Source organism: Condylura cristata, unplaced genomic scaffold (assembly GCF_000260355.1).
Source record: "Condylura cristata isolate star-nosed mole 26May11 unplaced genomic scaffold, ConCri1.0 scaffold00026, whole genome shotgun sequence".
NCBI classification, from domain to species: Eukaryota; Metazoa; Chordata; class Mammalia; order Eulipotyphla; family Talpidae; genus Condylura; species Condylura cristata.
In genome coordinates this window covers 22,199,736-22,227,608 of record NW_004567127.1, presented here as the reverse complement: position 1 = coordinate 22,227,608, position 27,873 = coordinate 22,199,736, and the positions used below count along the sequence as shown (strand labels likewise).

The following is a 27,873-nucleotide window of genomic DNA, read 5'->3' as shown; positions in this document are numbered from 1 at the left end:
CCAGTGCACAAGTTTTTGAGTGCAATGCCTGATTTCTAAAATTTAAAAACCATCTGAACAAACACCAACACAAACCTGATCTAGAACACTATCACCCCAAAGGCTGCCAACCACTTTCTATCACAAAAGATTAGCTTTGTCCCCCTGGAGTTTCATCAGCAGAGGACCCTGTGCTCTTTGTCTTATCTAATGTCAGTGGGATTTACCCCCTTCTCTCCTTCTATCACCAAGTAGATCTCCAGTTGTGTGGGTGGACTATAATCTGTTCATCCCCTATTGATGAACATCTGGGTTGTCTTAGGCTTGCTGTCTTTTATTGTCCACAGTCCTTACCCCTCACTGATGTCCTCTCTTCCTCTGACATGCCAGTCTCTGGAAAGCAGGAACCTTTCCCCTGTCATTCTCTGCTACCTCTTCAATGCCCAGAGGACCACACACATAGTAGTTTCTCAGTAGTTATTGAATGAGCCAATAGGTTTGCATCACTTGCCTCTGTCACCTAAGGCCTGGGCAAGGCACAGCTTGAGAGCTGGCCTCCACTTCTTTCCTAAGAACCCAACCTCCATCCCTTCCTAGTGAAAGCAGTCAGGACTGGCTCAGTGTGTCTGCATACCGTGATCCTTCCAGTGATTTCTCTGAATTCCTGTGGCTTACTTCTCTTGCCACTCTGTCATTTTCCTGCCCTGTGATCTCAGGAAAGCTACTCCCTTTCTGCTGGTTTCCATGAGAAATGTGGTCACATCAAGCATCTTTACCATTTCCCTTAATTTTTTCTTTTTCTCAGATTTTGGAGTATGGAGAGGGCATCAAGGAGGAGGCCACACTGAGGACTGGGTGGTCCCCTACGTCTTTCTGCTCCACCCCTGCTCTCCTTTAACCTCTTCTTAACTCCATTCTGTTTTTAGTTAGAAAAAGTTCTTCCTTTGTCTTTTCCAGGATTGTCCCCTCACACTTGACCCTTAGTCTACTTTTTTTCCCAGAGAGAGAGAATAAAGTTGATTGCCCTCTAAATGAGGAGCTGGCCAGTACCCAAATGGGAGGCACGTTCAGTGGTTTGAGCAGACTACAACGCAGTGGGTGAAGAGCCAGCTCTCTGCAACTAGCCACTTGGGTATGAATCCCAGCTCCCCACTTACCAGTTCTTGAGCACATCACAAAGCCTCTTTTTGCCTCAGTTTCCTCTTAGGAATTTGGCTTCCATCGTGCTATTCCACGCATAGGACAAAAGCTAAGCGATATGAACTGTTTAGCACAGTGTCTGGCTTTAGTAAATGTTACCTCATAGTATCATCTGAGGAATTAGCAACACAAATACAGAAACCTGTATGGTCTTTACTACAGCTACCTCAAAACTCTCCCTCAAGAGCATGTATCCTCTCAGCCATTATATCAGCAAGTCCTCACCGTGTTGGTCTAGCCTTCACCCTAGTATTCTTTTCTTAGGGCCTAATGGTTTTCAATCATGCAGTCAAGATCTTTACTGAGCACCTACTATGTGCCAAGTTCTCCTGTAGGGCCAGGGGGTCCCATGTTGAGTAAAACAGTTTCCTGCTCTTAAGTCTATACCAAGAGGAGGAAGAAAAGGAACTACAGATTAAAAGTATAGATTAACTAGATAAGGCATGAATTCCACCCCCCCCCCCCCGAGAATGATGCATTAGCGCTGAGGATAGACACGAGGTGTGACAGAGGCATCTTAAAATGGGTAGTCAGGGATGTCCTCTGTGTTGTCATTTCTTAGAAAATTCAAAGCAACCTCCCTTAGATAAAACTTGTGCAAATTTGAGTTCACCCCCTGCTTGATTGCCAGCCATGGTCAGTGGCGCAGGGACTGTTACTAAACTTCTCTCCCAAGAAGTTGGAATAAGAATAGGTTGCTGGAAGGATGAAATGAGATCACATGTCGGCATTTACCATGAGACTAGTACATAACAAGTGCCCGGGGGGGGATAGACTCCTTATTTTTGATGATTCTTTTTTTCACGATTGTAAGAGAATCTGTGATAAAAGATTCCAGAAGTACACCTGTGGAGAAGCTTTCTCTCCTGCTCCTTATTTTGAGGAACTGCTTTGAGTTCCTCTCCGTCTTCAGCTGCTTGATCCTTCCCGTGGAGCCTGGACGATGCTTGTCGCAGTGTGCAGACACAGCGTGTTCCTGTCAGAAGCTTAGGGTCGGGCTCGTCACGTAGCATGTGGACGAGAAGCCCTAGCAGTGTCCATGCTGGGCCAGTTGGCATAGGGTTAAGTGACTGGGACAGTGTAAGTAGGAACCCAGAGGGGAGTCCTGAGAAAGACAGGCAGACAGGTGAGGCCGTGCTCAGAGAAGCCAGCCTCCTCCTCCCAGGGCGTGACCGTTTACCCTCAATCCCTTTGAAAGCGAGAAGAGAAAGTGCACTAAGCTTTAATGAGGAACTAGCCAGGCATACTTTGCCACAGGCCTGGCTGGAGGCAGAAAGAGATGAAGAGACCCCAGTGTCCCCACAGCCACCCGTCACTCCTGTCGCTCTGTCACCAGATGTGACCAGAGACCATGCTGTGAAAAGGCTTCAAGCAGCCCTCTCTCGCATGCTGCTCCCCTCCCATCCTACCAACTGTTGAGCATGTCGTGCCATCTGAGGCAGAATCAGCTTCAGACGTTGGGAGGCCAGGGACGCTGCCAGCTTGAGGCCAGGGAGCGGCAGGCCATTCGTGGGAAATGTCAGTCTTTATTGCTTTTCCCATCCCTGTCGACCCTCGGCAAGTAAGCGTTCCAAATAGCAGTAAAGTTATTTTTCCCCTTTCCCAGGGTCCTGAGCCCAGTAATAACATCTTCCTGAAGGGCAACAAGGCTGTCTTTAACCTTGTCCTCTTTGGCAGGTGTGTATCAGTGTGGCTTCCAGAAGCCTCTCCCAGCTGCACGCTCCCGGCCTGTGACGCCTTCCCTTCTGGGAAAGTGACAGGTGCCCGCTCACAGGTCCAGCCTCCTCTGTGATCTCCTCCAGCTCTCTGGAAGCCCACTAAGTTATCTTAATTACCATTCCTGCTTGGTCTCTGCCAAGAAGTGGGGGAGATTTATAATTGGATCAGTCAAATATTTGCGGCAGTTTATTTCTTTGCCTCTGGAGCCCTCATAAAAAGTTGCATTTTCATGCCACTTTTGCGTATGACTGATGACTCAAACCATGGTCCTCACATTGCACGCCAATGCTGGCTATTTTTCAAAGACCAAGGAAAAGAGAGAACTACAGGTGCAGGGGGGTGTTGAATTTTGGATTATTGTACTCTCACCCCTTGGGTGGCTTTTATTGCCCCGTCAAGAGAGACAAGCTGCCTTGGGAGACAGACCTCCTCCTAGAGCCAACCCTGGTCAGGACTTGGTCAAATGCCTCAGAATCCTCTTCCAGGGCCTCTGCGGATCTGTCAGAGTGTGTGCTATGAAACATCGTTCACAGTCTGCCCAGCCCGGCATGTCCCCTGAGCCTCGCTGCATCCTGGATCACTCGTGACAGGGTCCTGGAACAGAGGAGACAGATGTCCCTGGTCCTAGGCCTGGAGTGATCCATCCTCACTACTGGGACATGAAAAGGAAGCTGTCGCCAGGGCTTGTGCTTTTGGAAATGGCCTCCTTCTAGTGTTTGCCTGCCTGCCAAGCAAGCTGGCCAGGCTGTGGTCGAGGAATCCTAGAGAGCCGAGACTCGCCTGTACCAGATGGTCTCTGTGCAAACCAGCCTTTCTCTGATCTCCTCCTCTCCCTGTCCTGGAAGGTAGTCTCCGTAGCTACCTGGGTTGATCCACCTTCTTCCAGCCTCCAGCTCTTCCCCAAGTTAAAGCAGCCACCAACGATATCTACAAGAGGCCGCTAGGTATGTGGCAACTATAACTGGAGGAGCCACGCGTTGCCAGCCATAGTCCACTTCCCAGAGTGAAAGGAGAAACAAGAGATGCGAACCAGAACTAACCTAAATGAGTGAGATAGACAAGTTGCACATGCTGGGTTTTGAACTTGATCAGCTGAAAGCATGGGCATTCCTGCTTGAGTGATTGTCTTCTCCCTCTCCATAAAAATGGAAAATATGTTGGAACTTACTGTGTTCCTAGGGTGTGAACTGGGAAGGAAGAGAGGCATGAGGTCAAGAAATCTGATGGCTAGGCTGAAGCGACACATGAGCCCCAACGCTTCAGTGCCTTAATTTAATAAGTGCTTATCTCTTGCTCATGTCACACTTTCAGGCTCTCCTCCAAGTACTAATTCTAGGATTCTGGCCTCTGCTCTCTGGTGGCTCCACCATCTGGCTTGAAGGGTCCTCTGGCAGTCTCCAGAGGCAGATAGGAATGGAGAGCATGCGTACAGCAGATGGTAGCACCTGTTCCGTGGCAGGGTCTAGAAGTGGAGAACATCCCCAGCGTGTGTTGCTTTGACCTGCACACTGCATGCTCCCAGCTAGCAGCAAGGAGGCTGGAAGAGAGCAAGGCATGAATGTGGCAATGGCTAGCAATCTCCATCACAGTGGTCATTCAGCGACAGTGTCAAAGGAAGGGGGGAAAGAAGGCAAGAGATGGAGAAAACAAAGCCCATTGGAAGAAGTCATGGACAGCTCACCAGCTCATTGAGTGCTGCAAAGATCGTAATGACCTTGAGAAAATTGACTTTACTCTTGATGCCGATGAATGTGCACACACCTTGGGCACAGCAGCCGTCATGGTCTCCACTGGGTAGTCTATGATTCAGCCTTGTTGATTACAGCCCCAGCCCTTTCTCTTCCAGGCAAGAAAGCGCCCTAGGAGGCAAGTGAATGCATGTGATTATTATTAGAGACAAAGCTTTGAACATTTTCCACTTGAATTTTCATACAGTGAAATTTTTTTTTACAAATTCAGCATTTTGTTCATTTGCTATTTCTTGGTCAGGCCCTGCCCCAGATGACTTAGATACAGCAGTGAATTATATATAATACAGAAAGCAGAAACTTTCAAGGTATATTTGTTGTCTACCAAGGACTACCGGACTTTACATACTCTGACTAAGCACTTTACATACTCTGACTCACTGAATCCTTATTACAGTGTTTTGATATAGGTGCTATTATTACCCACATTTTGAAGATGAGGAGACTGAGGTATAGAGCATTTAAGTAACCATGCAGGGGTCACAGAAAGCCAGCAGCAGAGCTGGGATTCCAACCCTGACAGCCTAGCTCTGCCATCATCCCTCTTGACCACTCCACCAAGCAGATGAAATCTATGCCCTCTGGGAGTTTGCATTCTTCTGAGGTGACCAACAATGGACATACAGATGAAGTGCATCGTTTCATTGCTGACCAACCCAGGACTTGGTCACATGCTTCGGACTCCTCATCCAGGGCCTCTGCAGATCTGTCAGAGAGCATGTGCTATGAAACATTGTTCACAGTCTGCCCAGCCCGGCATACCCCCTGAACATCACTGCACCCTGGATCACTCGTGGCAGGGTCCTGGGACAGAAGAGACAGATTTCCCTTGTCCTAAGCAAATAGCCAGGTACAATCAAGATACATAGGATTGTAGCATGGCAGATACTGGGTCCTGCTCCCTGCCCCCTCGCCCTAGCTGAAGCTCTCTGGCTCATAGATTCTTCCTTAAGTGAAAATCACCCTCCATACTCCTGTGGAGGGACTCTGAGGAGCCAGCCAGAATTGATGTCCTCTCTCTCCTCTGACAAATATACTGCTCCAGAGTCACTTGAGCAGCTGGACAGGCAGTGTAACTGCTGGCCTTTGGCCATTTCTGTGCCCTGGGCTGGTCAGCCAGTGCAGTGAGAAATGATGGATGTCCGAATTAATAATGAGCAATGGCCCCACACAAGTAATCACCTTTCCCAAACTTTCCCTCATGGGGGTGATATCATGGACCCCAAATGAAGTATATCCTTCTCACTCTGGCACCAATGAAGTTACACTCATTCCTCTGCCTGACAGCAATTTGGAGACATATGCCTTGGTAGTTGGACACTTATGAGGTTGCTAAGGAACAAAATGCTTTGGTTCCAAAGGTCCCGAAAACAGCATCAGTTTATCCTCCCTCTTCCAATCACTTGTTCTATCCCCAAAAGACAGCTGTGACCAATGGGATAGAAGATGGAGGGGAAGCTAAATGCAAACACTCATTTCCCAGCGGCAACCGTCTCCAGCCACCCTTGCTACGTAAGACTCCAGCCATTGCTTCTCTTCTGTGATGGTGAGGATTTGCAAGGAAGTGACTGAGAGTCACTGGGTATTTAATCTAATGACTGTCCAATCCTTCACACTGCCTTAGACACTATCTCGTGTCAATTTATACTATCCCTTAACTTTGAGTCTTAGGATTCCCTGGTATGCAAACCTGGAAGGGACTAAAAGGAGAATCGCCATACATCAAACTATAGCAAATGGCAGTATTAGGAGGCAAGCCCCTGTTTGTCTGATAGTGAAGCCTTTGTATGTATGATTACAGATGCCTTTGTATTCAATTCCAGGGGAAACTGCTAGCCTGATGGCATATCCACAGGTTCTTGGAGTTTGATTTTGTAATGTTGGTGACGTGTGTAGCCTATAAAAACCTTGTTATGTTGGGGAAAGTGGTGAGCAAGCGCTTAATCCACAGTGGTAGTTTTTATCGCTAAAGACCTTCCTGGTGAATGTTCTCTGAAAGGCACAGTGCAAATGTCTTTTCTGTGTGGTGATTTTGATAGAGTTCACAAGATTAGTACATTTCTACCAGAGTCTTATCGATTTTCTTGTCGACGAGTAAGAAACATTGGTGTCCTCTTTGCTTCTTCCTCCATCCTCTGTCAAGCCCTGTGGTTGAGCACTGTCCTCTCTTCCTTAGAAATGTTCTTCCAAATTAGTCTCCCCTTCTCACTCGCTATCCTAATAAAGTCTCTTGTCACTTCACACCTGTGTGTCTACAATTGCTTCCTAGCTGGTCTCCCCACTGCTTTTTATTCTCCCTTCTAAAACATCTCATATCCTGCCTGCAAATATATTCCTCAGAACATTCCCTACGTCATACCACTCTCTGCTCAAGATTCTTCGTGGCTCCCTCTTGCTCATTATAGGATTGCACCATTCAGACAATAAGATTGTCTTAAGTGACACTTAATTTCCACATCCCCCCCCCAATCAGAGTAGCCTTCATTAATTATTTCCAGTTCTGAACCTAGTTTCCATTGAAATCAAGTTTCGTGTTAGTTTTTGAATTATCTGATGCCAGACACAGTGAGGGCATGGATACTACAGCTGAACACAGCTGGTTCCAAATTCTTACTTGACTATTTAGTTGGCTGTGTGACTTTTGACAACTCATTTAATTTCTCTGAGCCTCCATTTTCTTATCTTTAGCAGAGGTACCAAAAAAGGGCCTATTATTTAGGATTTTTAGAGGAATTCTATTTTATGTTTTCTTTCTGCCACACCTATTCTAAATGTAATTGCATTCCTTGTAACAACCTTATGACACAGGTACAAGGTTTTCCTCGTTTTACAGGTGGGGAACTGGGGCACAGACAAGTGAAGTAGAAGGGCCAGGTTCTAGCCTAGGTACTCTAGGTCTCATTCTTAATGCCTCTGCTCTCCCACCTCCCCTGAGTAAATTATTAGTAAATGGCAGCTTCGCCTGTCTGACATGACTGAGAGTCCAGTATTCCTCATCTGAAACTCTTGGGGAACCAAATGCATTTTGGAGTTCAAAATTTGGGGAATTATGAAAGTTGCACTTGGAATATACTATATTATGTAACACCCCAGTGGAAACTAGACCAAAATCCACATCTCACATACACATTAAGGAAAAAAGTGAAACAGAATGCTTTGTGTGTTTAAAGCTTTCTGGGGGTCTCAGAACTGCAAAAAAGATACCATGGTATAGAGTAATAAAAGCATTAGGCATAACTATAAGCATGCTAAACAGGGACAGTTATTACAACTTGTGTGATCTTAGTTTGGCTAGATAAGCTCTAAGTGAGCTATTTCTCAGATTACTGCAGGGGTGGGAAGGAGCCAGACCCACCAGGCTCACACTCGCTCTCTCCTTTCCTAGTATGACTTCATGGAACGCCTGGATGGGAAGGAGAAGTGGAGCGTGGTGGAGTCGCCCAGGGAGCGCCGGAGCATCCAGACCCTGGTTCAAAATGAAGCCGTGTTTGTGCAGTACCTGGACGTGGGCCTGTGGCACCTGGCATTCTATAATGATGGCAAAGACAAAGAGATGGTCTCCTTCAACACCGTCGTCTTAGGTAGGTGTGGGGTATCTGTGTGCCTCCCCCTTCAGCGGAAGTCTGGAAACATTCTGCCTTCCTCTGTGAGAGAGGTCATTTCTACTTGAGAGGAGGCTGACCCAGAGCCCTTCACTGAGACCTCCTGGCATCATCCATCTAAAATGAGCTCTGAAAGGAACTGGATGCTGCTGAAGAGCCACTGGGAGTCCAAAGAGCCTGGATCACCTCGTGGCCACACCACCCAAGCAAGTCCCTGGGCTTTAGTAAGCCCCACTACCCCCATGGCCCACCTCCCAGGGAGACTGTGGGATTAAATAGAAATCGCCACACAAGCCATCTAGTCACATACTCACCATTCACCTCAGCTGACAGTTCCTCTTAAAAATTAAGGAACGTCCCCCCAAAAAAAGTAGATACAGAAAAACTTAAAATTAAATCAAGAAAATGATACAAACATACATAGTGTGTTTGTCCTCATGTAGGTGAAGCTCAAAATGCTGTAGTTAAGCTCTTGACATGCACTGGTATGGTCTAATCCTGCACTTTACTAGCTATCGAGGAAGAAACTAAAGCTTTGTTCAAAATTTCCTCTTATGTGTGCAAAGAAATCCTTGAAGCAGTCATGTACTTGGGAAGATTTTATGAAGTTATCTGGAGCAAATCCTAAGAATTTTAACAATCAAATAAGCTGCCAATGTTTTGCCACATTAAATATGTCATTTGGTTTTTGTCTTCTAACTATTGGTAACAACAGCTCTTGGTTAGAACCTCTGTGAATTTGGGCAGATTATTAGACCCATTTCCCAGTGGTATAAGTGAAGGTTCAGAAAACTGAGTCCCCCAAGGCCGCAGCATATGGAACTGGTCCTTTGAGCTTTAAAGTTCCCCTCTACAGCAGTATGCTGCCCAAGCAGCTGTAGTTCTAGAACTCAAAGTTCTCTGGTGAAGCCTCGATAAAGCAGTCTCACAAGAAAAGATCTAGTCAATGCAGGATTAAATCCCAGCTTTCTGTCCCAACCCTAACTGGGAAAGGCAAGTATTTCCTTGAGCCTCAGGTTCACTGTTTGCAAAAGGCAATAACCACGTCACATCCCTGAAGGGACAGGTGAATGACCTTTAGGAATAAATCTCAGACAGCTGCTTCAAGATTGCATTTTCAGAACTTGTCTGTTGGCCTCCTTTCTCTGAGGTATTTCCTGATTCTTGAAAGAGTTCTATGAGCCATCCTGGAAATCAGCTGGCAGGCCTTCATCAGTGACCACAGCTTTGGAGTGGTACAAAGCCAGATAGGATTTGGTATTGGCCTGGCACTGAAGTGAATCCTTACACCCTATACTAAGTGAAGATTGATTTTATCAAGCTTCTAAATCTAAATTAGAACCTTCTACCAAGATTCTAAATGCTTAAAAGCAGGAGTTGGCACACTGGTAGCCTATGGGCGGAATCTGGCCCACTGCCTGTTTTTATAAATAAAGTTTTATTGGAGCATAGCCATGTTCATCTGTTGACATGTTGTTTATGGCAGCCTTGACGACAAAGTTGGGTAGTTGCGACAGAGATCGTTTGGCCCACAAAGCCAAAATATTTACTGTCTGTCCTGCTACAGAAAGAGTTTGCCAACCCCTGTTCTTAAACTAATGTCATAAGGTTTATATGATGAAAGTCACTCTAGAAATCTTCCTCAGTTAGGGGAAATTTTCCAAATGACATTGTGTGTGTCAGGGAGGAAAGAAAGGTAAAAGGATAAAAACCAACCTCACAAAAGGAAAATACTGGTTATAATCTTGGAATTTGTGTGAGGTGTTGAGAAGAAAAGTAATCTTCAAGATCAAGGTGAAAATTGCTATCCTTTTTGTTACCTGGAGTATAAACTCCAAAGATCTGACACATACACAACCACACACACCACACCGAGCCACTGACTAAATTGGAGTCTAAAAGGGCTCAGTGAAATGGTGAATAGCACACAAAACAACACATTTACAGAGTGTTGATGGTGAACCAGCCCCTGGGCTCGGTCCTCCTGCAAAGTGGCCCTAGGAGGTAGGTTTGCCAATATTCTATTTCCCTGTTGAGGAAGCCAAGACTGGGAGAAGTTAAACCCCTGTCCAAGCGCCCACACAGCTCATAGGAGGTAAAGTCAAGATTCAAACTCTCCAGAGCCATGTTTTTAACTACCAGATTGCTTTGGATTCTAGCCAAGTAAATCCCTTTCCCCCTGCACAGAAGTTTTCTGGGAGGCGGTAGTGGTGGAGGGGGTAGATTATCTAATAAGGGCTTCCGCCCTCCATCTCCTCTAGCCACATTGACACAGATGTGGTGGTGGCCCCGCGCCCATCCCCCAGGCCATTAACCCTCACTCCCTGTCAGAGCTGGGAATAGCAGTTCTCCCCTGAGGATTTCTCTTGTCTGGACTGTAGCTCCAAGAGAAAGTCAAAGGTAATCGGCCTAATAGTTGGGCAGACATCTTGATAGAGCAATGATAGTAATTGGCCTGAAATGCAGGGGAAAGAACAGTGTTTTATTTGGTTCAGAGGTTCCCCCACACATATCTATTATCAGGACGTTCTCCTTAGGAGCAGCCAGCGGCACTGAAAGGCCCTGTGATATGAAACAGAAGGGAAAGAGTTAGACGGGTGTCAACCAGCGATCACACAAAATATACCTCTGGCTCAGGGAAGTCTTTTGACGTGTTTTGGAGAGAGGCAGACTGCTTGCAGAAATGAGTTTCATCTCAGGGGACAACACTGGTGTTCTTCAAGTGCAGAGCAGTGGGGGAGGTGGACCCATGCCCGGGCAGAAGCCCATTTCCGGGCTGCTCTCAATCGGCTGCCAGCATTGCCTGAAGAAAACTTAAACCAAAATGTGTGACAAAAAGGAGAACTGATCATACCCCAGTAGTCATATTTAATTGAGTAAGAGAAAGGGAACTGGAAGGATGGGCTCCTTTCACATTCTCGTAACCAGATGAAATTGTTTTCTTCCTTCAAAACATGGAGAGATGGGGACTTTGAGAAAATCAAGTGAAAAGTACTCCTGATTGGTGTTTTTGTTTGTTTTATTATTACTTTTGAATTGTTTCTTTATTGTGGTAATGTTGGTTTACAATACTGTATGATTTAGGGGTACAGGTTCACACCTCTTCTGATGCACGTTACCACACCACTCCCACCACCAAAGCACCCACAGTCCTCTCTACCACCATCCGTTAGGCCCCCTCCCCACTTGAAACAGTCCTCCACCCTTCCTCTCTGGTGACCTTGATGCTATAGTCAGATTTCTAGGGTTTGTTTTGGTTTATATTTACATTTATCTGGATTCCCTTTCCGTTTCTATACACATGTACCTACACAGGCAACACACAATGACTGCTTACCAGTTCCTACTCTGTGCCAACTACCTACATATGCCATGCATGGAAAATGCCTGGGTAAACTGTACAGATCTGGGCTTTTCCTCATGGACCTTGATGAGAAAAGACAACTTCATGAAAAGGAGAGTTGCACAGGAAACACATATGGGAACACAGGGAAAAGGGGCTCAGAACCCAGGCTACAGGAGATGAGGAAGGAAGATGCCCAGGAACTAAATGTTTTCTAAACTTAAGGATGCCGTCTCAGTGTGGAGAAAGGGAAGCTTTCCAAACCAGCAGAGTCTGTGTAAAGACCTCAGCTATTTTGCATGGAACTGTGGTGGCACAGGGCTCTGTGGGTCTTCATTGTTTTATCTTCAAAGATCCTAGGTTTGGGAGTAGGGAGTTTTGAATTCAGCAATGCCAGTTCCCACCAAACCATCCCCAGGACCAAAAGCTCCATGAGAAGCAATCTCTACCACATTGCAGAAGTGACCTCTGAAAATGCCAGCCGAATAAGCTATTCCTGTATTGAAAACTCCCAGAATACAACCCAACTGGTCCCAAAATACAACCCAACTGGTTCCAGCGAGAACCTATCTGGTTCTCTCCGACCTCATCCATGGCAGTCTCTTCCTCCTTAGTAAACCTTCCGCCTCATTGGATTCTTCGTTGCTCATTGTCACCCTAGGGCCTTTGCATAAATTATTCTGCAGCTAGAATATGTTCTTCCCTTCCCTGTCCAGCTCATCTTCAGTGTCATCTGCACAGATTGAGAGGCCCTCCATGTCTATCCCCTCTAAGTAGCTCCCCCTATGACTCCCTGACCATAAGCTACTATATTAGCCTTTAGCACAATTATAACTTTCAGTTACCTTATAATCTTTCTTTTGCCTTGTATTCTCTGACAATGGGAATCTAGAAGGACAGGAACAATATCACTGTTATTCAGCACTGTATTGCCAAGGCCTCATGCAGTGTCCTACATAAAAGTGTTAAGTTAACAAAGTAAACTTTCTGCCAAACATGGCAACAGGTCTGAGCGCTCAGCCTCATTTTCAGATAACACAATAGCTACCAGAGTGTCATGTCATCGATCTGATCAGAAGATATGAGATTCCTGGGTCAGAGACAAGAGACTGTTACTCTGAGCAATGCCTTCTCCGGAGATATCAACACCAGTGCCAGTTCCCACAGGGTAGTGTGGGCAGGATGACCTGTGCATGCAGGGGTGGGCTGCTTTTTTTTTTTTTTTTAAGATTGATTTATTTGTGCTTACAGAACTGGGGAGGGGCAGCGAGAGGATTCACTAGAGACAGAGTGGGGAGCAGAACAGGCAGATTGATGAAGTATACTGCTGAGGGGAGCAGCAAGTGGGTCAGGAGAGGTCTGCCATGCCATGTGGGTCACCTCGGGTCAGGGATCCAACTTGCAATGAAGTGGCCACAGCTATCTTGCAGTGCTGCATCCTAACCCCGTTGCACCACCAGGGAGGGCCCACAGGGAGTGGACTTCTAGGAGACAGACCCTGAGCTTACTGCACTGTCTTCGAATGAGGGAGCCTGCCTGTGCTGTGCTCCAGAGGGAGATGCTATTTGTATGCTGACAGTCTAAGTAAACCTGCCACTAACCTCAACACAGATACTATTTCTGCCTTCCAAGGCTGTTCACTCTGCAGACAACTTTGAAAAAAATAGCCTAGAACTAAGGCTGTCGATGCCATTGCTCATAAAACGTTCAGAAATATGAGAGGCCATGGAGAACTATCAACATCATCTGGAATTGCTGCATTTGCAGCGACTTCATGGGATTCCACCTACTGCTTGGTGAATGATGAATAGATGAAGCAAATTTGTAGCCACTTGGATACCTCTCAGCCCACCTTTAGATGGTAAAATTCAAGGAGTCTTTATCTGAAATGTGATGTTAGATATTCGAGCAATGGGCTTGATGGAGTCTATGGTCTTTTGTCTGGTTTTGAGACGGCAAACACACTCCCTGATTTCCTCGCCGAGTGCCAGAAGCCAGTGGCTCCCTGGTGGTGAGGAAGGGAGCCAAGAAGGGAATCCTTGCAGAAGAGATGTTGGGCTGCCTAGCTGGGATTTTTAACCCAGGGTGGTAGAAAATGGGAAATTTGATTTCAAGGAAAACCCATTCCCCTTATTCTCAGGAGACCAACTAGAAACAGTTGGTTGTCACAATCTCTCAAGACACCAAGTCAGTTTCTCCCACTCTGTAAGGGCTGGGTCACCTTTGGGAAATAGTGGCTTGTCTTTTTCTTTTTATTATCTTTGTAATTTGGAAGCTGAGAGTCCAAATGTGTCTAAATGTGTTTATTTTAATTTAAGACAAAAATGAGCATAATAATAACTTTAAAAGAATATTTCCATGCAGACCCAAAGCAACATGAAAAAGTTCCAAAATGATCCCTTTGAAGGTATTACCTGAGAGTACACACAGAAAGGTAAATTATGAAATAAGATGGGCATGCAGGTTAGAGCAAATGTGAACTCGTTGATTTTCATGGAAAATAAGATCTGTGAAAGCTAGGCTTAAAAGAACTGTTGTGTAACCCAAAACCTACGACTGAAAGAACCTCCAAAGCATGCCTAATTTGATCCGTCTTATATTTCTCGATTTTTCTTTTATTAAATCCTTTCAGCAGGGGTTTGTCTTTTGGTTTGGGGTGGTTTTTTTCAGCCCACCACCCTGAGATCAGGAACAAAAACTATCATTTGAAGACTTATCCTCTGTACTTCAGACTCAAAGCCAGTATCCCATCTACCACACAAAATCTCAGATTGGCAGGATGGTATTTAGGAGCTCTCAGAGGTGTTATGGTATTTTAAAAATGTTAACATTCAAGCATAGGAAATTTCAGTTTTAAATACAGTTTCTTTTGAAAATGCAAAAACTGCAGCTGTACTGACCTACACCCTGCCTACACGAATTAGATGGAGAGCACTGGTTACTTCCAGGCCTTGTCCAAGTTGCCCTGGTCCCCACCACTCTCTGTTCTCTGCCTCCACTCCTTTAGATTACCTGCTAGCATCCTGTAGGCATCAGAGCTTCGAAAACCGATCTTTAAAAAAAAAAAAAAAAATGGTGTATGATAATTAAATTGCTTCCACAGCGGACAGAAGAAAAGGTAGTTGCTAATTTTTTTTCTTTTCTTTTCTTTTTTCCAGATTCAGTGCAGGATTGTCCACGGAACTGCCATGGGAATGGTGAATGTGTGTCTGGGCTATGTCACTGCTTCCCAGGATTTCTAGGAGCAGACTGTGCCAAAGGTATTTGTCAATACATCCCTGATGTGTTTGGAAAATAGAACATGGGATGGCCAGGAAGGGAGGGGGAAGGGGCACCATAGTAACCTCTGTGGCACCTTTCCCGTGGGACACCTTGTGAGCTGATGGTAAAGGCCCTAATCCTCTGGCAAAGAGTAGGCTTTGATAAATGACCATTGGCCAGTACACCTGTAGGAGCAGGGCAGTTATCCTTGGCACTGAGGTGTACTAAGAAGAAAGATTTGCTAAAAATGAGATGGTTGGATTTCCTGTAAAAGCAGAAGTGAATTACCATCACTCCTTTCATATAATCATTAACTTCTATGTAATGGAAGATTAAGCATCTCAGGGTTAGTAAATTTCATCCATTCTGGCCAGCTATGCTCTTAATCTAGGAAGCGCTATTTATCTTGGTGGAATTGGTTTTAAATTGTATTATTAATTTATCTACACTGCTGTGCATGGAATGACTGGGCCCTGGGATTCTTGGGAGAAAGGTAACATAAGAAAGAAAATGACTCTCTGAAGAGCAGGGGAATACAGGGGCTGCATACCTAGCTTGCAAGAAACCTTGAGCCTGACCTTCAAGGAGTTCCATCAGAGGCAAGTGTGCTGCAGAGCAGAGCTTCACATACTTCTTAGACATGGCGGTACACGCACGCACGTGCGCGCGCGCACACACACACACACACACACACACATAAATACAACCATAAAATGAAATGTAATGTTCACAAAACAACACTCAATTTGGCTCCATATTTCTATTCTATCCTATTTAATTAAAAAAAAATACTAGTTTTGCAGAGGAATGCATAGCATACTTTAAGTCTAAAAATACAATGTTAAAATAAAATTAAAATTAAAATTAAAAAATACTAGTTTTGACTAACCTAACTATCCTGATAAGTCATAATCCAATTCTGGGAAAAGGGGAGAGAGAAATAAGAACCCTGGCTCCGGGCCAGGCTTCATTCCTAGATTCCAGTCCCAGCTCTACCGCTGAGCGTCTCTTTGACCTAGAACAAGTGATCACACACACATGGTTCTTGGTTTCCTTCTCTGAAAAAAGTGGGGAGTTTTCTCCTAAGTTCAGTGTGATGATAAAATGAGATAATGCCCCCAAATTGTGAGCTCTCAATAGGTTTACTTGGGCCATTTTTTGTATTTATCAGATTATGTTCATTTTCATAGTCATATGATCTTTTCATTATCTTTTTAAGTGTGTGCTAGTGAAAGGCCATTCTGAGTGAGATGCTGTCATCAGTGAAACTTTTTTTCTCCCAAAGATTTATTTATGCATACAGAACTGGAGTCAGGCCAGAGGTGCAGGGGCAGTGAGAGGATTCACCAGAGACAGAGTGGGGAGCAGAACAGGCAGATCAACGAAGTACACTGCTGAGGGGAGCAGCAGGTGGTCAGGAGAGGTCTGCTGTGCCATATGGGTCACCTCCCTGGCCAGGGATCAAACTTGTGCTGAAGCGGCTGAGACTTGCTTCTTAGTACTGTGTTTTTAACCCATTGTGCTACCAGGAGGGTCCCAGTGAAGCTGTTCTTTAAATAGTGGGTCCAGGGTCCACTCCTTTCTCCCCACCCTCACCACGGCTACTCAGAAAGAGGAATTCCGATCTCCCCACTTTTGCAAAGATTTGCGAATCCCATCCTTCTGAAAGCAGTCTGATAAATGATTGGGGATTTCATTTTTTTGTGCTTGAGTTTCTGGTTTTGGTTACACACATGTAACTATCATTCCCAAAGGACACCACCTCCAAACACATCCTCTCTCCCACATGGACTGAAAGACTTGTGAATAACATGCACATGGAAAAGAAGGCAGGAAGCCAGTGGGCAGTTCTTTCTTCTGATGGTGCAGGGACATATCACCAGTGACAGCGGAGCCTGGAGTTCCCCCAACCCCACCCCACCCCCACCAGCACTTTGCTTAGATTTGGAGGGGCCCGCCTGATAGAGAAGGGTGGGTGACATGTGCAGAGTGCTTTCCTAGAGCAGACTTTAAAGGAAAGAAAACCTCAATATCGTTTGAATGGCTTTTCCTGCGTAATCTAATTTTCTTGGGAGTGAAGGCATTAATGAGAGGAAGGACAGAATAGCCCTTTTATATGTGGCCGCAAATGGGCTGAGCCCTCAGCTGCTCAGCCTGTGAGCTGTAAATGTATATTAACACTGACACACATCGATGTATTATTAATCCTAAAACCACGTGTGCTCGGGCGGCATATCCAGTGACTGGCCATTCAGCCCTAAGTACCGTGGCCATTTAAGAACTCTTCACTCTAAATCCATTTGCAGACGGACGTCCATTCTGCATTATGGATCTGTAATGGGGTGTGCATTTAGCTGCTTAAAAGGACTCTCGGTGTGTGTTTTGCATTCACCACCTATGCTGGGGCTGGGCGCACATTCTAACTGTGCACCAGCCACCGTATATAATTGATCCTTGTGAAATAAATATCGTGTGGCTGTTAAGAGTAGTTACTCCTGCACACTCGGGAGCTGTTTCTGAAATCGGCCTTTGAACTTGTTTTATATTTTAATTTAGCTGTCGATGCATACAGTAGACAAAATTGAAGCATTTAAAGAATGAAATTGCTTTTCCCCTTTTTCCCCATTGATTCTTGGCAAGTTGGCTCGAGGGTGTCAGGAATGAGCTTCTACCTCTCTGCCAGAAAGCTCTTTCTTCTCTGGCACTTTTGAAATGGACACAGTTTAAGCCACTTTGTTAGCAGTGACAATACTGGGAAATAAACAAAGCCCCAGCCTCCCAAACTGTGCTCTTTTATATACCACCTTGATGATTATTGCCAAATGTGTGGGCCATCAGCATGATTTCACTTAGCAAATCTCTTTAAGGCAATTCATTATGTTTACATATACTTGTTCTAGAAAGAAAAATGTAAAACTCAAAAATAGAAAGGAATCAATAACAACAGGTAGGAAATGTTGGCACCGCCTTTAACCCAATCACGATCTGGAGCTTTCAAGCCAAGGCAGCTTCTCACACATTTCTTTCAAGTCAAGAAACCCAAAAGTGGACCCAGCATAAAAGACTGGCTTCTGGAAAAACGCAAGTCTTCCGCATGTCATCCCCAAAGCACTTACTGCTAAAAATAAAATATGCTTCCTATGTACATGCAGTAAAGTAAGAAGCCAGTCAAAGCAGCACAGGGACTTAGCGATACTAGCTTCCAGTGAAGACATCTGGTAACTGGCCCATCTAGCAATTGTTTTAATACTAGTGTGTTAACACCAGGTCATTTTTAAATAGCAACTACTAGTTGTGAAGTAAGGATTCAGTATGCACCACACACTGAGTAGGCACCTAGGACACACCCTCACCTGTTCATAGTCACAGGATGCGATAAATCCTATTTGAATCGACCCCCTCTGATGTTTTATGCTTTTAATATTGAAATCATTTTAGACTTGCAGACAGGTTGCAAAAATAGTCTATAGAGTTCCCGTTACAGATTTCTGCCAGCTTCCCCGAATGTCCCCATTTTAATGACCGAGTTTCCATGACCAGGACATTCATGCTGACATGGTGCTACTTACTACCTAGACTTCTTTCTGGTTTTGCTCTTTTAAGCTGGTTCATATCCCACGTTGTATGTGGTGGTCTTGTCTTCTTCCTCCTCTGCCACCTGTCCCTTGTCTTGCATGACCTAGAGTGTTTAGAAGTGTTACTAGTCAGGTCGGTTTTAGTTTGCCCCTCCTTGTGGGCTCTGCCTGACATTCTCTTGTGGTTAGGTTGAAGTTTAGATTTTCAGCAAGCTTCTGTGCTCTGCATCATTCTGTGCATCTGTGTAGGCCCCTACGACACACCCTCACCTGTTTACATCCACAGTATGCGGTAAATCCTATTTGAATCAACCCCTCTGAATCACACATGCACTTTGGGCTTTCACTAAGAAAAATACCAAAGTGTGTGCAAGTGTGTGTGTTTCTAAGTGTGTGGCACTCCTCACCCCGTGAGGTGAAGGTAGTGGGAGGCTCTGTCTCCTTAGCTGGCCTGTGGTCATGACAAATTGCCACTCACGAATAGCTCTGGAGCCCCAGAATCCTCAAGTATTAGCAGAAAGTGACCCAGAGCAGACAGGATAAAGCAATCTCGTTAGCAAGGACAGCTGGCCCTGGCCGCCTACAACCTGGAAGGAGACCGGCCACCCCTGACCTGGCCCGTGACTGCCTCTCCTTCCTTGATCAAAGCCCTGAGGAGGGTTCGAGCCTAAGGTCCTCCGCCATTGCAAGCTCGCACTCCCCTGAACTTCCCTGGCAGCTGTGCCTGCAGCGCTGCAAGTCTGCTCATCTCTGCTGCAGCCAGCAGACCACAGGCTCAGGCCCTCCTGCAGGGGGAAGAGAGGAGGAGGGCTGTACCACATTAGCAAGCGAGATCCCCGTCACACCCGAGCCAGCAGAGCCACGGGTATGCGCCCAAGTGACAGGAATGCAGACTTACACTGCTGACCTCCCACTGTGCTCCCCCTGCCCTCAGATGTCCAGTGTGGACAGCGGCCCCTTGTCTTCTTATCAGCCTGACAGTGTGCATCAGGCCTCTGATGAAGGAAGGAAACAGTCAGCGTGAACTTGCAGCCCCCATGTCACACAACCCCCACCCTACCCCAAGCAGGTTGCCAAGGTGCTCCGAAGTCAAAATGGAGCTGACCCTCAGGGTGAAAGAATGTAAGTGGGTCCTAACCCATTGTTCCCAGTCTGTTGAGGGAGCAGAACTCACTGGGCCCCCAGCAAATATTGTTCATGTATCTGCCAAGAGTCAAGGCTGCCCGCGCGCGCGCACACACACACACACACACACACACACACACACACACACACACACATGCAGGGCTGGGCGAGCACACGCAGCCCTGCCTGCTGACAGCTTCCAGCCTGGTGGATGTCCATGGTGAGCATGTGGGCAGTGGAAGCATAAGTGCCGCCTGCTGTCCTGTGGGCATGGGGTAGGAAGGTCGTGATGCAGGAGATGATAAAGCAGGCTAGGAAGCAGTGCAGGATGGATGTGATAACAGCCCATCACCATCGGGGAATGTGGAGAAAATTCCATGGGGAAACAGTCTGGCAAACTGAATAGTGTCTTTCAGTGCAGACCTTCTTCATTGTGCTGTGCGTAAGCCACCAGCTCAGATTCAGAACAGCAGCAGTGCCACCTTCCAGGTAATTTGTCCTGTGCCCCATCAGGTGCTGCTCCTGCCCGGCTGCTGTGATTACTCGAGTGATGGTTCAGTCTGAGGGTTTATCATCGCTCTTCTCTTGCATGACATTCCCATGATGTGAAGGCTCTTTGTTGTGCTAGGTGATTTTTTTTTTTAAGACTGACCTATAGGTGAGAGGCACAGGGGTGCTAAGAGGATCCACCAGAGATAGTGTGGGGAGCAGAACAGGCAGTTTGATGAAGACTGAGGAGAGCAGCAGACGGGACATGAGAAGCCTGTGGGGGTTAGTTCCTGCACCTCCCCAGCTTCTGTGGAACACAGACCCACAAACCAACCCCTTTTGATCTTCCAACACTAAAATCCAACGGTAATCATGAGCATCATCCTGGGGACATTTATTGCGATCTTACTATGCAACCACTTCTAAGTGGCTGCGTCTGATCCCACTGAATCCTTGACAGCCCTAGTTTACAGGTAACGCTTTTCCCTTGACAGATGAGGAAGCATAAGCACAGCGAGGTGAAGGAGCTTGCTCAAGCTTACTCAGCAGGCTAGTGATATTCCAGCCAGCCAGTCTGGGCTGGACTTGTACCACCAGGCCATGAGATTAACCTTGGAAGATGTGAGGTGTCAGGAAGATGTGCTTTGCAGCAGTTTGTACAGTTGGTACACTCTTGGACTTGGGCTTGAACCCAAGAAAAGTCAGGAGAGGAAACCAGGATATGATAGGTAGAAAGTGACAAAATCTTTCAGAATTATCTGTCTGCACCATGTCCTCCCAGCCACCAGGTCCACTCCATCCCCATCCCCATCCCATGACTGGTGAGCTCTTATGGCCTCATCCTGCAATCCCTTGTGCTCCACATTTTCTCTCCATTCACACAACCATGGCTCTGTTCACATGGCCTCCAGTCTCTTCCTACCCACCTTCTCACCCCACTCACCACTTCCAGCATTCTCCGGAGGCTCTCACTCCACATCACTGCACTCAAGCACCTTCCGTGGCTCCCAGTAGCCACCCACAATGGTTGTCAAACTTGGCCTTAAAGTTATTTATCTGAGAAGACTGCTTTAATGATCTCTTTCCACCCTCTTGACCAATGGAGAACCCACAGTGCTGTGTGTGGTCCAGGCATGTGCCTAATTAACAAACCTCCCAGGGGACGTGGATGCCAGTGGTCAGGGGCATAGTCTGAGAATGCAAAACACATTAGCACGTTTCTTAGAATGATGTCCAAGGTCTTGGGTGATCCAAGCTACTTTTGCACTGTCCTCTCCTATCAAAGCCCGTGTACCAATGGTACCTACATCCAGAATGCTAGTCCTGCTGCTGCTTTGCTCATGCTGGTGTGGTATGAGCAAATCCTAACTTTCCTACCAAACTGCTACGCACAGTGCACCATGTCCCCAAGATAGGACCCAGTGGGCTCACAGGTTTGGCGCCATTATGGTGGGGGCCCTTCCTTCCTGCTGCGCCGTGTTCCCACTGGCTGGTCCCATTAGTTCGTCCTGCTGCGTCATGAGCTACAAGCTGCCCTCTCTGTGCTTCCCTATGCCTTTATGTTTGGTACCTAGAATACTGGATGTGCTTTCTGAATCTCTGGTGACTTGCATTTAGGGAACAAAACTTGAAAAGATGAAAGCATTCCCCCCACATGTGCAAACACTAGAAGAAGCACCAGAGAAGGTTCTAGTTTCAGGTAAAATCAGCTGATGAGGAGGCACACATTTAACTAAAGGGAGGGAGCAAGGAAAGAAAACAAAAGGAATGAAAAATAAGAAGGAAAGGCTTACAGAAAAGCCATACTACTTTATTGCCATTTATTTGCATCCTCTCAGAAGATCCAACAGACTGAGAATGGAAGCTGTGGAGTTTAAGTGCAGACTTTGTTGTAGACAGCTTTTCTGAGCCTTGTTTTTCTCATCTGTTAAATGGGAACAAATCACAGTGCTACCTGAGACATTGCTGTGATGATGCAAAGGTAAATACCTGCGAAGGGTTTTGAGCCCAACCTGGCGTGCACTAACTGCTCATAAGCAGTAGCTAGTTTCCATCCTCACAAGCCTTTGACATCATGGTGTTACCCTTGCGGGATAACTGACTTCAGGAAAGTCAGCTACTCACCCAAGGTCACCTGGGCAGGCTTCAAGGTGAGCTCCGGGGCTGGTGGCCCTCAGCCCCACAGGACAGAGGCTTTTCAGGGTCCACCCCTGGATAAGGGCCAAGATCTGTGTCCTGGCCCCAAGGCAGACAGACTGTGTGACCCTGCCGGCTGACTCTGCCTTGTCACCTTACCTCCCAGTAGTTAGCTGTACCCCTTTAGTGGAAGTTTCCTCATGAGAGGAGTGACAAGCCCCTCTGCCCTTCTCTGGTGGTGGAGGGGTCCTCCCACACCCACAAACCCCTCACTCAGAGCACTCTGGGTGAAGGTGCTACTCTCCCCCTCAGAGCTGAGCTCTCCCCTCTGAACGACCTGTGGACCCACCTCTCTTTTCTGGGACAGCTGTGGATGCACCCTAATCCTTCACTCTGGCTGCCTCTGCTATCCCAGGTCCCCTGTGATTAATGCCCACGGACTTGGGGCTAAGGCTGTTGTGTGTGGGAACACAGCCCTTAGAGGACTGAGGCCTACGTCTTTTTCCTCCATCACTGCCCTGAGAAGACAGCAGGATTCCTCAGCAGCAAGGGCCCAGGACTGGACATGGGAGCTGGCTGCACTTGGCATTGCTCTGAAGGGGCTGGCTGAGCAGCCACCGTTGGCAGAGTTACTGTTCAAACAGTGTAAGAAGAAACTCTATGGCTGAGAGAGACACATCAGCAGTTGCCATAGGGAAAGAGAAAGAAGGTGGATAAAGCAAGTCATAGAGGCCAGTGTGTGGAGATGATAGGAAACTGGACTTTTGGTATTGAGCATAATATGGACTCCATGCATGGTGATGTGGAAGGCTGACCATCTGTAACACATCATTTTACATGTGGACATGACTTCAGTTAAAAAATAAGCATGGGCCCTCTCTGGTTATGCAAGCAAGTTAAAGCCCAGCACTAAGAAGATAAAGCCAGTTCAGCATGAATTCGATCCACAACCCGGAGGTGATCCCCATGGCACGGCAGACCTCTCCTGACCCGCCCGCTGCTCCACTCAGCAGTGTGCTTCATCGATCTGCCTGTTTTGCTCCCCGCTCTGTCTCTGGTGAATCCTCTCACTGCCCCTGCACCTGTGGCCTGTACCACAGTTCTGTGTGCATATATAAATAAATCTTAAAAAAAAAAAAAGCATAAGAATCATGGCCACATATTGAAAATGCAGTCCACGCCAGACACTGCATACGTTTTTTGGCAAACGATCTAATTTCATCTTCACAATGAACGTGCATCCTTGTCCCCACGTCACAGCTCAGGAGACTGAGGCTCAGGGCCCTGAAGCCCAAGTGTGCCCTTGAAACCAGAGCAGTTGGTGTGCAGCTTGCTGGACTGCCCCTCCCTCAGGGTTTCTAATTCCACCTGTAGAGGGGGGCTGCTGGCCTGAGCCTGGGGAACATGTAAAACACCCAGACCTTCAAGCCTCATACCAGCGCCCCCGAATCAGACTCTGCATTCTAAAGGAACCAAGAGGACTCTTGGGCCAAATCATTTCTAGGGCTAGAGAATGGTGCCCTTGAACTCTGCTAAGACTGCCAGAGAGTTAGAGCAGGAGCAGCAGCCTCACTGTCCCCACCTCCTTCCCACCTCCAGCCTTCCCTGTGGGCCTGCAAGGCTGCCTATGGGCTCTGGAAGTTGGGAACCCTTTAAGCACTGGCCTCCTAAGGACCAGGCCCTCACAGCCTCCAAACAGGCCTGCTCACTTTTCCTCATGCTTGTCACCAGCAAATAGAAATCACCTCTCAGGGCCTAAATCTTCAGTCCTTCCCTCCTCCCAAGTAAAATTGCTTTGGAGACTAAAAGTGGTTTTTGCCCAAATTTTAAGCTGTTAGGTAAATTGCAGGGCAGCATCAGAAAGTCGCGTTGCAGCGCCGGTGGGAGCTCACTGCGTGTGTGCTGTGCCTGTTGCTGGGGAAGGTCTACAAGCTTAGAAAAGCCCTCCTGTGGGGAAGTATGCTAGTCTTTTCTTTTTAATTAAATGATACTGCATTATAGTTTCTGAGTTGCTGAGAATCCATACATGGTCATGTTACATAAGTCACTGCTAAAAGTCCACATCTGTCCTTCACCATCCCTCGGTCCCAGTGAAGTTTCTCTCCCTGCTCCCTGCCCCCATTCCCTCTGGTAACCACTAATTGGTCTTAAAGCCCCAGTTTTTTTTTTTTTTTTTTTTTTGGTGGTTAGTTCATCTGGTTGTTTTCTGGATGTGTCATAGTGAACCAATCTTCAGCGAGGAGGCCAGCTGGGGTGAGGATGTGAAAGAAAAGGGGTGTTTTACTTCATATCACTTTATAATGTGGCCATTTGGAATCATCTTCTCCTAATGAGAATAACGATAGATGAGAATAACCACAGAAAAACCCTGTTGACAGACTTGTCGCCATGTGCCCATTATCCTTGACAACACTGTGGGGTAGGTATGCTGGAATTCTGCACTGTAGAAAAAACAAGAAACCAAGGCCCAAGTGTCCATGGTTGCACCAGTGGTGAAAGAGAGGGAAATTCTGAATCATGAGCCTGCATTCCTGACACTTTCCTACCTGCGGGGATTATAGCTGTGAATCAACAGACCCTCCTTGTCTTCAGGAAGCTTCCAAGCTTTTGAATAACCAGACACAAATATTGCAGACCCTGCTGCATCTCTCCATGCTCAAGTAGCAAGAAACAGCAAAAGCTGCTTCAGTCTGGACTGGAGTTGCAGAAGTGGCTGCTGGGGACCCTGAGGAACTTACTTACTCCTTTTGTGATGCATGCTGTTCAGCGCTACACACACATACCAAAGGGGGGTGGGGGCAACTTAGACGTTTTTTAAGAACAGCTTAAGCACCTATCGATTGAGAACTTTTATAACTTAAAATGGAGGCATCCCCATATCTCTACAGGTATTTTACATGAATTGAATTAATCATAGGCTTAAAAGTCTCTTGTGATCTTCGTTAACTTCCCTGGGTTTAATTAAAACATCTGTGCACTTTTAATTTATCGATTCATCCAACTCATATGTCATGTTTTTAACACACCCCAGCATGCTCTGCATCATTTTTAACCCGGTTTCCACTTAACTAAAGCAATTAAATTCACCCCGGATTAATTAAAGCATCCATACTTTCGTGCTTAAGTCAGCGTGTGCCTCTTTCCCCACATGGCTCCTGAATGTCAGAGATCTGACACACCTGATGAGTTTTTTGTCCTTCTGGAAATTCTTCCCTGAATCACTTTCTTGCTTATTAATGTGCCATTTGACAGAATGGGAATGAGGAAGCCGGCACACCTGAACTTTGGCCCTCTGAGCTGGGGACTGCTGGTCTATCAGTGGTGTCCTTAGCCTTCTTCTCTTCACGGGGTCCTACTGGACTTTGCCACACACCATTAAGACCAACTAGAGTGCCTGTGTGTGGCTAGGAAGGTGGGGGGCTGTTGGGGTCAGTGGTGACCATCATGAGCAGAATGGCTGAAGATCTCTGAATCTGTATTTTCAGAATTGCTTCTTACTTTTACTTTTCAATTTCCCTGTTCTTCCTACACAAATGGCCCTTTATGATCTAGCCCATTCAATAAGTAGGAAAGACCGAGTCACTGAGGTTGATGGACTTTTCCACTGGGCACAGAGAGCCCAGAGAGTGACAAAAGATCTCCATGCACCCTACCCCCAAAAGCTAGCTAGGAATTCTGCCCCCACCTACTGCATGTCACAGCCATTTCTCTGTGGCCAATGAAATGGGGGCGGGGAGGGGAAAGGGGGTTATCAGTCTTTAATATTTTTTTTATTCCAATCTGCTAAACCCAGGATTATTTTTCATGATTTCTATCTACACTTACTTAATTGCTAATTAAGGTCAGTGTCTTTTCATACCTTTCTGAGAGTTTATGCTTATACTTCGATGACCTTGGCCCAAGTGTTGACTCATTAGGAGTGTACTTTTTATTGATTCACAAGAGCTCTTTGCTTATTTCAGATATCAAACTTTGTTCTATAAAATATGCTAAAAATATTTCTTCTCACTGTTTAGCATCCTTCAGATTTATTTAGGGCATTCTTTGTCATCTGGAAGATTTAACACTTATGCAGTCAAATCTATCTCCTTGTCCTACCTTCTTGGTTTTTACAATGTGTCTTCCATATATAAAATTCATCTGCAAAATTTTTTCTAATGCTTTTTTTCCCTGTTTAGATTTTTTAAAAGATTTATTTATGCATACAGAACTGGGGTACAGGCCAGAGGTGCAGGGGCAGTAAAAGGATTCACCAGAGACAGAGTGAGGAGCAGAACAGGCAGACTGTCGAGCATAGGCCGACTGCTGAGGGGAGCAGTGGGCGGGTCGGGAGAGGTCTGCTGCGCCATGTGGATCACCTCCGGGTTGGGGATCGAACTCATGCTGAAGTGGGTTTAGCTTCTCAGTGCTGTACTTTGACCTGCTGTACCACCAGGGAGGGCCCCCGGTTTAGATTTTTAATCTCTATGTAATTTATTTTTGCACTACTGTGTGCCGAAAAGGTCAACCAATTGTCTACCAAATGGATTTCTGATTGCAGGGACCTAGCAAAAAGAAAAATCTACCTTTCCTGACACCATTTTGCTCAGCATCAAGCTAAGTTTATTGTTGGTAGAAAAGCATTGGGACACCAGTTGTTGGATTCAAGGACACTGACATTTGCTTTACCAGTGGGGCCCAGATAGTACAAACTCAATTGCTCAGGAGAATCGAGGTGTCGTTATTTATCCATTTTTTCCCTCTTAGCCCTAACCAAGCTACTAGCATAAATGAGGTTTATTCATAAGTATTTGTTGACTGTGCTATTTTGACAGTTTACCAAGATAACGAGTCTCTTTTCCAAAGGGATCTTCAACTCAATTTCAAATAATTTCTAAATGATCCATTAGTAATTCCCTCTCCACATCTAAGTCAGCCCACAAATGACTTGTCAATTTGCAGGTAACCCCTCCCTGCCCCCCACCCCATAAACTGAGCCTCTTCAACCATCTTTACCTTTTCTCCAGGTATTCTCTCTACTACAGTCTCTAAGGAGGTGAGACTTGTTCTACTTAAAACAGCAGACACGGGCGGTTTGTCCTGTTACTTCCTGCAGAGTAAATAACATTGATAATCCATCTCAGCCCTTACAGAGAACTTGGGGAAAAGAAAGGGGGAAAAGCTCCAGCTTGATCATTAAAAACAGCTTTATACCATTTAGGTGAATCTAAATTGTGTCATTTTTTTGTCATCAGCCTGTTAACTTGTCAGTTGTTAGTGGTGGCGGTAATTTATTTTTCTTCTGCATGAGTCTTAGAGCTTCCATTTACTAGATTTAGTAAAACTGGAATAGTCACTTTGTACAAACATTTTAATTAATTTTAAATAGAAGCTTGAATACATGATGTTTTGCTCTGTAAGCTTTCAGAACAGAGAGAGACAGGGACATAAAACACTCCTCACGTAATCAGACATGATCCAGAGCCACCTCCCACCACAATCAGAGAAGACTGGGAGAAGAAAAAGTCGAGCTTAGCTCCTTTACTGGTGGTAGTGCTGCTGGTGGTGTGTGTGCATTTGGGACCTCCTGCACTTTTTTTTTTTAATGAGTTATTTATTCAGGCCCTCCCTGGTGGCGCAGCGGGTTAAAGCACTGCACTAAGAAGCTAAAGCCGCTTCCGCATGAGTTCAATCCCCGCCTGCCCTGGAGGTGATCT

General features: G+C 46.1%; 1 protein-coding gene across 2 annotated transcripts in view; it reads left to right on the top strand.

Annotated features, from left to right (window-relative positions):
* Positions 1-27,873, top strand: part of TENM2 (teneurin transmembrane protein 2) — an 895,709-nt gene that overhangs the window by 733,884 nt on the left and 133,952 nt on the right. For both annotated transcript variants that reach the window (XM_004689796.2, XM_012730132.1), the window contains 2 exons: positions 8,032-8,227; positions 14,750-14,851. In XM_004689796.2, coding sequence (XP_004689853.1) covers positions 8,032-8,227; positions 14,750-14,851 — 298 coding nt within the window. The remainder of the gene's footprint in view (positions 1-8,031; positions 8,228-14,749; positions 14,852-27,873) is intronic.